The sequence below is a fragment of the Coptis chinensis genome, chromosome 9 (assembly GCF_015680905.1).
Source record: "Coptis chinensis isolate HL-2020 chromosome 9, ASM1568090v1, whole genome shotgun sequence".
NCBI classification, from domain to species: domain Eukaryota; kingdom Viridiplantae; phylum Streptophyta; class Magnoliopsida; order Ranunculales; family Ranunculaceae; genus Coptis; species Coptis chinensis.
Window position 1 is genome coordinate 74481332 of NC_141464.1, and position 15286 is coordinate 74496617.

Sequence of the window (15286 nt, forward strand, 5' to 3'; positions counted from 1 at the left end):
AATCCTCTGCAGAAGCTTCTTCAAGTACTCAATCACATCCCCAAGTATAGAAGCTCTATCCATCTGTTCGAAATGTAAAATCATTAAAACCAGTCATAATCATATTGTCTAAGTAAAAACAAAAAAAATTGGCGATGCAAAGCAACCAAAATAGTGGCTTGTGCTCAGCAACAACTTATATTTCCATGTGTAAAATACTGCCTATCAAATCAGTAATGGATGCAGACAAACTTTGAAAGTATGTGGTTCGCACTTTACAGTGAGGATATACAAAATATGATTGCCTTTATCATATTCAAGTCAAATAGTAACCGAGTCAAGATACAACTTTGAATAACTCAATTGAGTAATTGAGTTCTTAACTACACTCGGTATTCCTTGATATCTGTTTCTCCTTCCTGTATAGGCTTGACTAAGCAATCTTTGGTAAAATGATGAAGGTATATGCTTGTAAACAGCGATCACAAATATTAAATTAACTTGCTTAAGGAAAAATTAAAAGAAAAAAAAAACAGAAAAGAAAAGAAAAAGAAAAGTAGTCACTATCTCAACTCTGAAACCTTGAATAGTATTGAGACGTGCAGTTCCACATCAAGCATTGGAAGCCTTGCATCACTACTCATTGCCAATGTGATGGCAGTGGAAATGTGGAATATGAGAAGTTTTCTGTCCTGATGAAACATCTAGATATATGTTAGTAATTCTAGCTACAATATAAATCACAAGAGAAAAATAATTTGGTAATTAGGCATACAAGGGAACATACACTGACTAATTGTATTTTTATGTTGGTGGGAAATCATCACGTACTTGTAATAAATGATATCCAATAAAATAAATGATACCCAATAAAAGAATTAAATTAAAAAACTGACACTGGTTCGGCCAAACCACCACACTCCTGTCCCTCCAATAAAATGATTTTCTAAGGAAAAATAAAAGGCACAGCTCTATATATATATGGTCTTCTTATATGTTACATCCATTTTTCTCAGAACTAAGAATTACATATAACCACCATAAAAATATTTGGCAAGGGCATGAGAGAATTTGGTAAATGTGTAGTAATCTTGCTCTATTCCACTACCCGGCATTTCTGCTGCTTTGAGGTCTACATAAATAGTTGAACACTCTTCTTTCCTATGCAATGCATCCATCATTTTTATGTAAGCCGTAGTATTATCTTTGGAATCGAAGCTTCGTTTTGCAAATTCAATGTCCTGAACTGCAAAAGTATAAATTTTAAGACAATCTTGTATCCCCCCTCCCACCCAATCATTCTTGTTTCTGTATGATTCCATAAATTTCATGACGTTTTTCGCTTTGTTTAAACTTATAGTCATGGCAGCAGAACAAATGCTCTCAGTACTAGTTCTGTTCTCCACAGGGATTATGTCGAGAGCTTTTATGCAATCCTCCACCGGCATTTCCAAGAAAAAAGAAATCTCGCCACATGCCTCTCCTATTCCTTCTCCATAATATTTTGACCCATGGATAATGGTGGTGAGGGATAGGGTATATGCAAATAGGATGAAAAAGAAAGAGAGAGATAATGGACGAGCCATTCGATTGTTACTTGTCTCTCAAGTTTTTGCGTCCTTCTCCTTTTTCTTCCTGTGGATTATTCTGTTCTTTAGTTTCATTGGCCAATTTATATTTCCATTCTCATGACAACCACCCTTGATTTATGTCCACATAACTGCCAATTTGTTTGGCTCGATTAACCTGTTTTCCCTAATTTAGCTTTATATTGTTTCAAAGTAAATTTAAGGAGTAACCAACTTAACTAATCAAATATATGTATCCCATCTACTTCATTAGGTATGATCTACACTATTTATATCCTAATAGTAACAAAAACCTCCTTTCCCAATAACAACTTCGATCTTTCACTCCACAATTTTTTGGATAAAATACTTGTAAAATAAATTATGAATCATCTAGAGATTATAACCAAAAAATACAACAAACTTTCATTTTGATTTCAAAAACAAGAACATACTTCTTTTTTATTCAAAAAAACAATAAAGTTTCAAAAAGTTTCAATTTAGACATGATGTTAAATTAACCAGACGACGACATGCTTACGTTGTTAAGTATTTCCCCAAGTCATTTTTGCTGACATCGACACGGTGATGTGGACTCCAACTAATATTTCTTACAACAAACACATATCACCATACTGATATTTTCACTAAACAAAAATTTAATTTTCATTTTTCACCGTTTGACACTTTGACCAAAACATTTATCACGTGATGTCACTCATGACATCATCTAATTTTCCCCCATTTTCTCAAACTTTTCCTTCCCTTTTGTTTACTTATAAGAACTGAAGTTAGGGTTAGGTTACTCAACTAAGAATAAGGGTCCTATTACTGATGGACCCATATTGTGTTGGGTAGACTCCAAAAAAAAAAACAATTATTACAAGTGTGCCATTAATCTTAAAAAGTCCAAAAAAAAAACAAATATTACAAGTGTGCCATTGGTCTCAAAAAATTGAATTTGAAAACCCCAAGCTTAAACGACCCGGCTAGGTCGTTCCCGGCTAGGTCGTTCATTGTGCAAACCCAACTATGTGGTCACACCGTTTGGACTGAGTCCCCAACGATGTGACCACACCGTTTGGACTAAGTCTCAAATGATGTGGCCGCATCGTTGGGGACTCAGTCCAAACGGCTTGGCCACATCGTTTGAAACTTAGTCCAAACGGTGTGGCCACACCGGTCAAGAGGCCAAACAATAGAACTTTATATTTTTTCAAAGTTCAAATCCCAAACGGTGTAGCCATATTGTTGGAGACTTAGTCTAAGCGGTGGGTGCGCACCGTTTGGGATTTGAACTTTGAAAAAAAATATAAAGTTATGTTTTTGGCTTCTTGACCCGGTGGCCACACCGTTTGGACTAAGTCTCAAACGCAAAAAAAGAACTTTATATTTTTTCAAAATTCAAAATCTCAAGCGGTGTGGCCACACCGTTTGGACTAAGTAAACGATATGATCATCAAGTCGTTTGATATGGCCAAGTCGTTTGGGACTTAGTCCAAATGATGTGGCCACACCATTTGAGACTTAGTCTAAACGGTGTGGCCACATCGTTGGGGACTTAGTCCGAACGGTGTGGCCACATCGTTGGGTTTGCACAATGAACGACTTAGCCGGATCGTTTAAGCTTAGGGTTTTCGAATTCAATTTTTTGGGACCAATGACACACTTGTAATATTTGTTTTTTTTTTTTGGATTTTTTGGGACCAATGACATACTTGTAATAATTGTTTTTTTTTGTTGGAGTCTGCCCAACACAATATGGGGTCTGTCAATAACAAATACCAAGAATAATTAAGGGATTAAATTTGTTACTAAACTAAAACTAAAGTATGTCATATTCCTTGGTCACTTCAGGTCAAATTTGTGAATGTGGATATCCAATTGCTTTGAAGGTTTCACCCACTTCACGAAATCTAGAAAGCCGATTTTTTGGTTGTGGCCGATTTTTTGGTTGTGGCAAATATAGCCAGACCTCACCTAAAACTTGTTTCTATTTTATTTGTAACGGATTGACACTGTTACAAAAAATACCGGATAATGTAACGATTTTTTTACCGCATGATACATTGAGTGACAAATTTTAACGTAACGAATGAAACATTGGAGATAGTAAAGTGAGCAAATTATGACGGTTAGCAAATGGACTGAAATTAATTTTGTTATCAAAGGTTAGTAAATTTTTAAATATCGTTTATTAATTTTGTTCTTAAGGGAAATGATTCAACAAATAAAATGTTAGCAATTTTTACCAAAATTGTAATTTGGTTGGTTACTTAGAGGGATTGTCTTCATGGTTAACGGATGTAATTAGGTGTTAAATTATGGAAACATTAAAAAAAATATTTATTACGTGATTGGGGTTTGTCTCTGCTTCCATTTATATATATCTAACGATAATATATAAACCTATCCATCCTTGAATTGGGTTTTAAAACATACACTTGTAAACAACATCACGCGGAGAAATGTTTTGAACCAAACATATCGAAATCACATTTTTTTTTAAATATCGGTGTGGTCTTGACTTGAGTTTACATTTTTTTTTCAACAATGAGAAATAACCAAAAATATAGTCCAATCACCAAAAATCATTTGGGTATTTATTAAACAAAATCATAGATAGAATAAGTCCTAACATATCAATTGAAACATTTTTTCTCTCTCACATTGTTTTTGAATAAAAAATAAAAGTTTTAGACTTTGGTCCTAACCAATGACACCAAAAGGAAATTAAGAAAATAGAGAGGATCGATACATAGTATTAGGGTAAATAAAATTTGTGTTTTAGATTCAACAATGAGAAAACAACCAAGAATATAATAACAACTAGTAAAATAATTTTTGTAAACAAAATGCATGGATAGAATAAGTCCTAGTAGCTCTCTATTTAATCAAATTAATTCGATTGGAGAATCGACAAGGATCGATAGAACAATATTTGCAATGATAAGTGGAGGCTCCTTGAGGAGGATCAATTGTACTCACAAAGATGTCTATCACTGCTAACTCAGATGGATTTTTGTTTTGGCATATCTATAATCAAGCAAAGTTCATAAATAAAGCCAAGGAAATGACAAAGATACTCAATAATGTAAAACATCTTATCTCAAAATGTAGACTTCCATGAAAACACCAAGTTTAAATCATACACCCAAACTGTAACAATATAATAACTTTTCATGTCAAAGAATTTAAGTATGAAGTAAACTCCACAAAAGTTGATATTGTTTGATTTTATAAAGATTTTATTAGATGGTGGGAATTACTTTTATCAGCCTAGTTTTCTCAATCCATATTCAAGATGCCATACAAATAAGAACAATTTCACATAGGCAATGAACGAACCAAATACTATATTAGATAAGGTGACAAACCCTTGATTCAAACCGTTAGAAATGAAGCCACAATTTACCAAAAAAGATATTTAACTATAAAGCTATTGTATGAATATATTCAACATAGAAATTTGTTTATTTTGGATCCATGGAAACACTTGGAATTCTATAAACTTTTAAAAGTCGACATATTTTCCACTGTTAGCATCTTGAACAAATCAATAAAGCGAGATGAAAAAACCCAGTTTATAATGAAGCTTCCTTATTTACCTTGCACTATAGTATTCATTTATACTATGGGATAAATACAATTTTTAACGAAATTGACACTCTAGTGTCATTTGATTATGACACTATTTTCACCACAAGATACAAACGAAAAAACAATCCTGCAAACTCCACAGTCTAGTGGATCCACACCTCTGTAGGATATTAGGAATCTAGGATGTCATGGTTTAAGTCCTTGCTAATGTGATGGTGTACTATGTGCAGCCCCATTATCTATTTGACATTAGGACAGAAGGTCAAGTTGTAAATGTTTATATTGCCTACTTAGAGATAGAAGAGGAATATTTTCAACTGTAGTTGTTTAACATAAAAAATTCTGGTGAAGGCGTACGTATGACGATACCCCAACCCTAAATGTAAACCATACTATACAGTATATAGATAAAATAATGGAATGGAGTTCTACTGCATCATGGCACCTATACAAAATAGCCGGCTTTGAGGTCAGGACCCCAATAGGACTGTACAGAAAGATTCATGGGGTCACCATTCAAACATAAATGCTAAATACTATCGGACCTGTTAAGTGATTGTACCTCTTAATAACAAAAGGCTAGTACATAGTACGTGGAGTAAATATATAAGGAAAAATATAACTGAGAAGACTTTTACCGGATGAAAGTCAAAGGAATTGCTTGGTGAGTTGATACATTCTTCAAATGGGTGCAAACTATGAAATCCAGAAGCATTCTGCACCATTTTAAGAAAATGACACTATAATGTTAAAATCCAATTTAGCAAGGCACTAAAGCGTATGTATTCAGTGTGAGTATAGACACGTCATTAGCCTCACCTAAGGGAAGTTGGAGCAAGGCCCCGGAGATGGCGGCATCATAGGACGGCCCCATGCATCTGCATGCATCTGAAACACATATATAACATATTCATAAAATTAGCACAAGGCTACACTGCTATATTTGAATGTGGAGCAAATTAAGAACGACTTTAGCACTGATATTTAAGTTAGCAATCTTCTATATCTGCATCAGCTAAAATAACAAAATTACCCATGGATGTGTATTCCAAGACCAGCTATCCTGAGGATGCCAGGTAGGGAAGCCAGGGTGACCCCACATCTGCATGCTTGAATGGTGATTGTTAGGGTGTCCCCAAATAGGATAAAACTGATTTGGTGTGAAACTATGATTAGTATGGTATGGGGAGCCACAAGCATGATGGGCTTGTGTGGATAAACCCTTGGGGCACAATGGGTCCTCTTGGATGCTGCCATCTTCTATCATCATCCTTCGGCACAATGTGTCTTCTATGCATCCGATACCTCTGCATATCAATGAAGTTTAATCTCATGTGCATACACACATATCAGTACATATAAAGATAAATAATCTAATCTAATTGTAAATATAAGAATGTCGGAAATGAAGGGCAACATAGGATGCGTCAAATGGGAAATAGTCCAAACCAATTACATTAGGCTTAAGGTTCTATAAAACTTGGAGAAGTCAGCGCCAACAGAAACTTGTAGAACTGAGAAACCAACTTGTTGAAAGAGTCATTTCTTTTGCTTAGACTAATATCTCACAATTGAACAAGTTTTCCTTGAGAATCACAGTGCTTGATGGACTCCAATGCATGAATCACTAATATAACATTATTTCTTGTAAATAACACACCAGGGCAAGTTCAGCAGAGAAAGAGAGCAAAGAATTACAAATAGTAAAGAATTTTTTTTTATCATTATTTAAGTACCTTGATCTTCCTGTTAGTCTTTTTTCCATAGGAATTAGGGTGAGGGGCTTCTATCTGTGGGTTATCACCTTTGGATTCAGCTTTCTTCTCTACCTTTTGTGAATGACAAGATAAACCATTTCCACTCCTAGAACGTTCGACAGAGTTCTCCTCTTTGACGGCGACCTCCTTAGATGTCAAAGAAGAATCAACCATGACACTAACTACTTCCACTGAATTGTCGCAAGTAGTTTCAGCAACTGAATTGTTGCAGGTAGTTTCGACAGATTTTGATTCTCCCTCTAGGTCCCCATGCTCTTTCTCTAATGAGCAGTTACTTTGCCCATCGTCTAGAAATCTACATCCTTGTTTCAACTGTGGAGTTGACGGAGCCTGGAACCTATCACTGACCGTAGATTGCTCATGGTCAAATTCACCGTTATAAGCTGAAATTTCAATTCCCATAAGTTTTTTATCCCCATCCTCATTTGTTTCTTGTTGGAGCTAAAGCATGTCATTTAAGGGCTTCACTGGCTTAAAAAGGGCACTATCCTTAGCATATCCCATTAAAGGCCTGATCAGGGTCAATAAGTCATTGGAGCTTATTCTATGACTATAACGGTGAATTTAGTTAAGTTGGTGTTGTCCAACATGGCTTGATACTTGTCACTTAAAGTATTAGTCGTCATATGCTCAAACAGCAAAAAGATGATTAATCATCAACACCACTTATCTATATGTCGAATTAATAAACCTTGATAAAATATTCTCAAGCTCTTGAACTAAGTAAAACAATACCTCAGGATTTAGTGGTCCTAGCTATAAAGTGTAAAGCTATAATGTGCTCACTAAGCTTAGGCACCACCAGCTTATACTCAGCTTATGCTCACTAACCATTGTTTGTAATTATTAATTTTCAAAAACAGTAAAAGCATAAAAACTAAAGCCCTTAAGGAACTTTCATCAAATAGACTGTGAGCATATGAAACAAGCAAGACCAAATAATCAAATCTGAAAAAAAATAAAATCTTAACAAATCAAAGTAGTGTGATCATGTGATGTACATGTATATGGGGTCAAATAACTAAGCAAAGCATATATTAAAACCCTCACCCATTTTTTATTATTGATATAAGGTAACTGAAAAATGGAGGAGAAAAACAGTGGATACCCCTTTCTATTTTCTTTTTATATATGTCTATGTGGGTATTGGAGCAGACCAGCTCATGTTTGGTTCAATAGGAGGTGTGTAGCATATAACCAATACAAACTTGTTAATAAATTTAGCATACCTTAGTGAAAGCCACCTCCTCTTCATCCTGCATGTCCACCTCCAATTAAAATTTTCTAGATAGCATAAGGTGTGGAACCCATACATATAGAAGTATATAACCATGAGGCTCTCCTATATTTATTAGGATCCACTTCAAGATGCTCACACAGAGTAATTGGATTGATTAATACTATGAAAACAAGTACAAAAATATCAAACGTACCAGGGCGCAACTTAGTGTACTACATTTAGTTGACCATTACTATTTGACCAAATAAAATCAATGTGAATAAATTTGCTAACTAGTTGCATCAAATATCAATACCAGTAATATTACATCTAATGGATAATTAAATTAAATTTGCGAAATTGAGTCATAAATCGATGCATATATAGAATTAGTCTATGAAACACACATTGCCACTTAAGAGCAAGTTGCAAATTTTGTATATCAATACCTTGTCCAGCAGAATATTCTTTGATCATAAAGAGATAAGCTCCAACGTCTAAATTCCACCCCCAATCAACTCCTATATAGCATATACATGTCGCTTAACATGAATAGTTGATTGTAAATGTCTTAGTGATGGAGAACGCATAAGATGATGCAATGATTATGTTATATATAGGATAGAAACAAATAAACCATGACTCCCTAATAAGGGGTTCCTGACATATGGTTGCAGCAGTTTATGTTATACGCATCCTAATGATAGAAATGTGCTGAAAAGATCAACTGGGATGTGGAAATGAGGAAATCAGTGTCATACTTCAAAAGGTTATTGTTAGAATTTCTTTGCCACACAATGTGAGCCCTAAGTTCCAAGAAACATAGACTGGTCAACCAGTAAACCTATATAGTAGTAACTCACCTCCTCATACGACGTAAAAGGAAGTCCAAAATCAAATATTGGGTGACTTGCAATGTAATCAAACGATCCCTTCCTTTGCATTTTTGGAGTCCTTGCACCACTGCTGACTGGGTATTAAAATTCTTAACGAAAGGATTTCCTGTCTCGATAATGGGCACACTCCTCAATCTGTACTTTGATAGCAACAACAAGACACTCAACATGGAGTTGTCATGGCAACAGAGGGAAGAAAAAAGGAGCCCATCTCGAAGGACTTTATGATTTGCTTGACCTAAAATACAAGGACATATTCATTACAAAAATAATAGGAAGAGGCCATACAAATGAAATATGGAATATAAAATGCAACTAAACAACACCGCAACACATAAAAACAATGGTACACCAAAATGCTAAAGGAATATATAGAGAGGAAAGGCTAGACGTACAAAAGAATGTTTTCTTTTCTTTCTTTTTCTTTTCAAAGGATTTATAGAGCATCCCTAAAACTAACATTACAGGTTTCATTTTCAGAAACAATTTTGAATCTAGGTCCTAGGTACTCATAATAATCTATGCAGGAGGTAATTTTATAAAGCAAAGATTTCTCACGTAAGACTTCGAGGAGGAAAACACCATCGTGGTGGACTTTAAAGGTTCTTCTTGAAGGATAACATTATAAAAATCCCTTCCTAAACTACTGGCGGCAGTTGGGCCATCTTTTCTAGTTCCTTTTTCTGTAGCTATACCACTAGCCACTGCTGCATCCACAACAGTAGCAGTAAATCCGACAACTGCAATGGGACCAGTAGCACCCACTGCTAGTGCTCCAAGAGCACCGACCGCACCTGCACCTGGTCCAGCTACTATTGCAAATCCCGCAGACAAAGCAACTGCAGCTAGTTCTGCATTTGCCAGAACCCAGAGAATGATAGCCGAGTAATCTATCATGCCTATATACCTTTCCCTCTAATCCGCATTATTTCCCGCATTTGGATTCCTAACAGGAGCATACATAATGTTGGCATCAGATAAAAAATTTACTGCCTTTGCCACAGATGTATCTGCCGGAATCTGCTAGAATTTCTATTACTGAAAAACAGACTATACATTACGAAATCTGACCCAAAGAACCATTAAAACAAAGGAAATAGAACTCCACTACTCTAATGAACCATTACAAATAATTCCAGTTCCATAAAACATGACAACAAAATTATTTTCAACAAAATATATTAAACAAGCAGCACACTTGTTGAGTAATATATATGGACACATAACATACATTGATCAGACAGTGCATTTCAAATGCATGTTGTGTAAATTTAATGTAACTTATATGAACTATATAATAAAGTTAATAACCATATGACTGCCAACCATAAAAAGAACCAAAATTACCTTTTCCACTAGAAACTAAACATGAAAGGACCATATATGAAGCTATAAAGATACAATCTTTTACATAAAAATTTAAAGTAATTCAGCCAAACCCATGAGCTAAAAGCCTAATGTCAAAAACTGTTACACTAAAAACACTACATTAGTTGTTACCTTGAGCAGATCAAGCACATATTAAGAATCAACAACAGCAATTAATGGCAAAACCTTCAAAAAACTTAAAATACTGAACCCCAAATAATGAAATCGACAAAGAATAATCAAAATTAAGAAAATTGGTTCAAAACCAAAGTATTAAAAACTCAAAAGACTATAAAAACCTGATGAACAAAAAATGGAAAAGCTCTCATCTTGTCTGATATTTGAATTACAATCTTCGAAAACAGAGATAAACTTGTTACTTAGAAATTAATATTTAACGGCCAAAATTATACATGTTCAGCAGATAAGGAAAACCACAACCACGACCAATAGTTACTTACCTTTGTTGAAGAGAACCTTTTGTTCAATAGATCGAACAATTATGCCTAAAATGAATCTCGAAACCCTAGCCATACAAAACGAAAACGAAAATCAAAACCCTAGCCACCCAAAATCAAACTTCTAGACAATTTGTAGGAGGAGGAAGGAAGAAGAAGAGCAAGAAGGAGAGGAAGACTCACCGAGTGAGGAACAACCTTACGGTTTAGGGTTTTTCTCTTTTCCACTTTTCGATGAGCGCGAGAGGTGAAAAACTCCCGCTTAAGTTTTCCTTTTTTTTCCAACCTGATTTTTCTTTTCTTTTTTCCATTTCACAATTTCTAACGTATAGGGAAACGTCACTAAATATCTCAAGAAATGTTAGAAAATAATTCAAGTATTTCAGCAACGGTTGATAGCATTGCTAACGGATGGATAAGTGTGAATAATTTGCTAACGGATGGATAAGTGTTACTATTAAAAAAACCCAAATGTTACAAAATCACCCAAATGGTGTAGTGCCTAAAACTTGTTTCTATTTTCGTTGGATTGACACACCAACAAGATCAATTGACCATGCTTTTGGACTGATTTTTCCACCAACAGATGATACATTGATTTAAAAAACGTTAGAATGAAACATTGGAGATAGTTAATGATCGATATCAAGGAAGAGTAATTTGTTTGTGGAGAAAGGAAACGAAACTTTTAAATATCGTTGAAGAATTGAAGAAGGGAAATGATTCAATAAATAAAATCTTTTTTATTACCAAAATTGTAATTTGGTTGGTTGGTGCAGGGATTGTCTTCATGGTTTTGGTGTAATTAGGTGTTTGATGTCTATTGTATGTTAATGTAAGAGATCTCTATTATCTATTCTGTGATTGGGGGTTTGTCTCTGCCTCCATTTTAGGAGTCTAACGATAATATATAAATAAGAGAAACTTGAATTGGGTTTTTTCATTTCGTTGTAAGTGACATCACGTGAGAAATGCTTTAGTCAAATATCGAAATCACATTTTTGTTTTGTGAAATATCGGTGTGGTGAGATGAGTTTGTGGTGTGAAATATTAGTTAGAGTCCACATCACCAAAAACCAAATTTGGGGATTTAAACCCTGTAATTCAATTTCGGACAAATCAATTGAAACCAAGTTTTGAAAGGACCTTGTTTCTAAATAAAAAATACGTTACTTTTATTTAAAACCAAAATGAAAGTTCGATAACTACCATCACCTTTTTATATTCTTTATTTATTTTGACATTTCGAAGAATTATAGAAGAGCACCACCACGAACCATTTTGACAGTGCCTAAAGCTATTCTGGCACATGCATTCTGAGTTGTAATCCGGCCCGTCCACCTTGTTAGTTTGAAATCTTGCCATACAGTACTTCAATCCGGCATCGCCTTAACTGCATTTGTCATTTTTATATAAGCAGTCTGATATTTCATATAAACTGACTATTGTTTGGATGGTCGAAGCTTTGCTTTGAAATTTTGATCCTATGTTGCGTAAGTATATATTCTAAGCCTGTTTGGCCGTGCCAGCTTTTCCCTCTGACCCTATGCAGAAACTTAAGCTGAAGACCAAAAATTTACTTGAAATTAAAACGGCCAAATGCCCAAAGTTGTGTACGTTTGAATATATGTGCGTAGATATATTTGTGATCTCACCATGATTCAATAACCACAAAAAATACACCACTTTTCTGTATATAAAAAATAACACAATAAATAAATAAATAAAGAATTTACGGTATTATATATGAAAATCAAGAGAGAAGAACCGATCGAGTCTAGTGTTTGACACTATGATATGTACGTGCTTGAGACAATATTGCCCTGCTATATATGGTGCGTACGACAATTTGTCTCCCAGGATACAACAATATGATCTACTGTACGTGTAGAAAAAGAAGTTATGCTTGTACTCGATCTCATAGAGAAAACTTGAAGAATTCAACAAGGAAACGTGTCCAAATGGGTGTATGCTGCTATGGATGCAGGAAGTGAGTATGCATAGGGACGTCATGGGTTTATATAGTTGTTAGTCAAAACACTCCAACAGATGTGGAAAAGGTTTTGTGTCCTTTGAATTATGTTCTTATCTGTATGTGTTGATGTGTGTGAGTCCTGCTATCCCAGCACCAACAATCACAGTATCTTCAACCGTCTCCATTTGCAATGAACTTAAAAATCAGCTCAGCTTGCTTTGCTTTGAAGGTACTAAATGAATCTACTTCCTCTGTGTCCACTTCTCAGTATATACATATTAGCTAGTATATATAGACTATAGAGAGTGGAAAGACAACAAAATAAGCAGCAGCCAGTATTTTGTAAGCCATGACATCATCTTAGATATTGTCATCACATAATGAAGATATGGAACAGCAGACACGTAGGTCCAAGCAGCCCCTATCAGCGGTAAACTGACTTTGATTAAATTGCCTAAGGCCTCTTGCAAAAAAGAAAAAATATTAAATTAACTTGTTTAAGGAAAAATTAAAACAAAAAAAACAGAAAAGATCGAAAAGTAGTCACTATCTCAACTTTGCGTCGTGCAGTTCCATATCAAGCATTCGAAGCCTTGCGTCACTACTCATTGCCAATATGTGGAATATGTGAAGTTTTCTGTGCTGATGAAACATCTAGATATATGTTAGTAATTCTACAATATAAATCACAAGAGAAAAATAATTTGGTAATTATGCATACAAGGGCACATACACTGACTAATTGTATTTTTATGTTGGTGGGAAATCATCACGTACTTGTAATAAATGATATCCAATAAAATAAATGATACCCAATAAAAGAATTAAATTAAAAAACTGACACTGGTTCGGCCAAACCACCACACTCCTGTCCCTCCAATAAAATGATTTTCTAAGGAAAAATAAAAGGCAGAGCTCTATATATATGGTTTTCTCATATGTTACATCCATTTTTCTCAGAACTAAGAATTACATATAACCACCATAAAAATATTTGGCAAGGGCATGAGATAATTTGGTAAATGTGTAGTAATCTTGCTCTATTTCACTAGCCGGCATATCTGCTGCTTTGAGGTCTACATAAATAGTTGAACACTCGTCTTTCCTATGCAATGCATCCATCATTTTTATGTAAGCCGTAGTATTATCTTTGGAGTCAAAGCTTCGTTTTGCAAATTTAATGTCCCGAACGGCAAAAGTATAAATTTTAAGACAAACTTCTATCCCCCCATCCACCCAACCATCCTTGTTTCTGTATGATTCCATAAATTTCATGACATTTCTCGCTTTGTTTAGACTTATAGTCATGGCAGCAGAACAAATGTTCTCAATACTAGTTCTGTTCACCACAGGGATTATGTCGAGAGATTTTATGCAATCCTTCTCCGGCATTTCCAAGAAAATAGAAATCTCGCCACATGCATCTCCTACGAAATTTCCTTCTCCATAAGATTTCGACCGATGGATAATGGTCGTGAAGGATAGGGTATATGCAAATAGGATGAAAAAGAAAGAGAGAGATAATGGACGAGCCATTCGATTGTTACTTGTCTCTCAAGTTTTTGCGTCCTTCTCCTTTTTCTTACTGTGGATTATTCTGTTCTTTAGTTTCATTGGCCAATTTATATTTCCATTCTCATGACAACCACCCTTGATTTATGTCCACATAACTGCCAATTTGTTTGGCTCGATTAACCTGCGTTTCCTAATTTAGCTTTATATTGTTTCAAAGTAAATTTAAGGAGTAACCAGCTTAACTAATCAAATATATGTATCCGAAAAAACCGAACCCAATAAGAACCGCTAAAAATAGACTCAGAACCGAAACCCATAAGAATTGACCCATGAACACCCCTAGCTATATGTTAAAAATTCGGAAATTAATCGGAAATCCGATCAGATTGGATTTTGGAAACACATCCAATTCCGATCCAATTATTTTTCGGAAAAAATGGATATTGAAATTTCGAATATCGGAACACAAATATCATGGCCAAATTCGAAATAATATCGGATCGGAATTCGGAAAAATTGGGTTTTTGGAAAAAAGAAACACCCCTAGTCAAAATACACACTCATGTAGAATCACAAGTGGCTTTATAAAGCCCTGAATTTCCAAACGGTACCCAAGAATTTTTTTTTTTTTTTTTTTTTAGAAAAAATACTTAGCGTGCTCAAATTGGTCGTGACCGGCCCATGCCCTTGCTGTGAAAAAGAAGATAGTTTTTTTTCAACCTCTCACAAAACATGTGTACTAGAGTTTGGGAACTGAAAAAATATGTCTGAACAAACCGAGTTCTGATTTTTCTACAATAAACACAAAATTTCGCAGACGCGCTGAAATTTCAGATTACTATAAAAACAAAAGTTAGGTTTTGGATGAATAGAAACCCAATTTTGAGAGAAACCAAAATTGAGAGAAAACTCTTGCAAAGAGAAAAACTT

At 34.8% G+C, this 15286-nt stretch overlaps 1 protein-coding gene and 2 long non-coding RNA genes across 3 annotated transcripts; all 3 read right to left on the minus strand.

Annotated features, from left to right (window-relative positions):
• Positions 1–1004: 1004 nt before the first annotated feature.
• Positions 1005–1427, minus strand: LOC147478003 (putative invertase inhibitor). The gene has a single exon (XM_086586141.1). The coding sequence runs from the start codon at positions 1425–1427 to the stop codon at positions 1005–1007; it is 423 nt and encodes a 140-aa protein (XP_086442267.1).
• Positions 1428–5494: 4067 nt separating this feature from the next.
• On the minus strand, positions 5495–6329 carry LOC147478004 (uncharacterized). The gene is made up of 3 exons (XR_015209587.1): positions 6181–6329; positions 5967–6035; positions 5495–5863 (listed from the first exon to the last, which is right to left on the minus strand). It is a non-coding gene; the product is annotated as an uncharacterized LOC147478004 (long non-coding RNA).
• Positions 6330–6381: 52 nt separating this feature from the next.
• LOC147478005 (uncharacterized) lies at positions 6382–9214 on the minus strand. Its single transcript, XR_015207776.1, has 3 exons — positions 9008–9214; positions 8594–8665; positions 6382–6454 (listed from the first exon to the last, which is right to left on the minus strand). It is a non-coding gene; the product is annotated as an uncharacterized LOC147478005 (long non-coding RNA).
• Between the last annotated feature and the right edge of the window lie 6072 nt (positions 9215–15286).

Coding starts and splice junctions, on each gene's coding strand:
- LOC147478003 (XM_086586141.1), bottom strand. CDS start 1,427: ATGCCGGTGGAGGATTGCATAAAAGCTCTCGACATAATCCCTGTGGAG.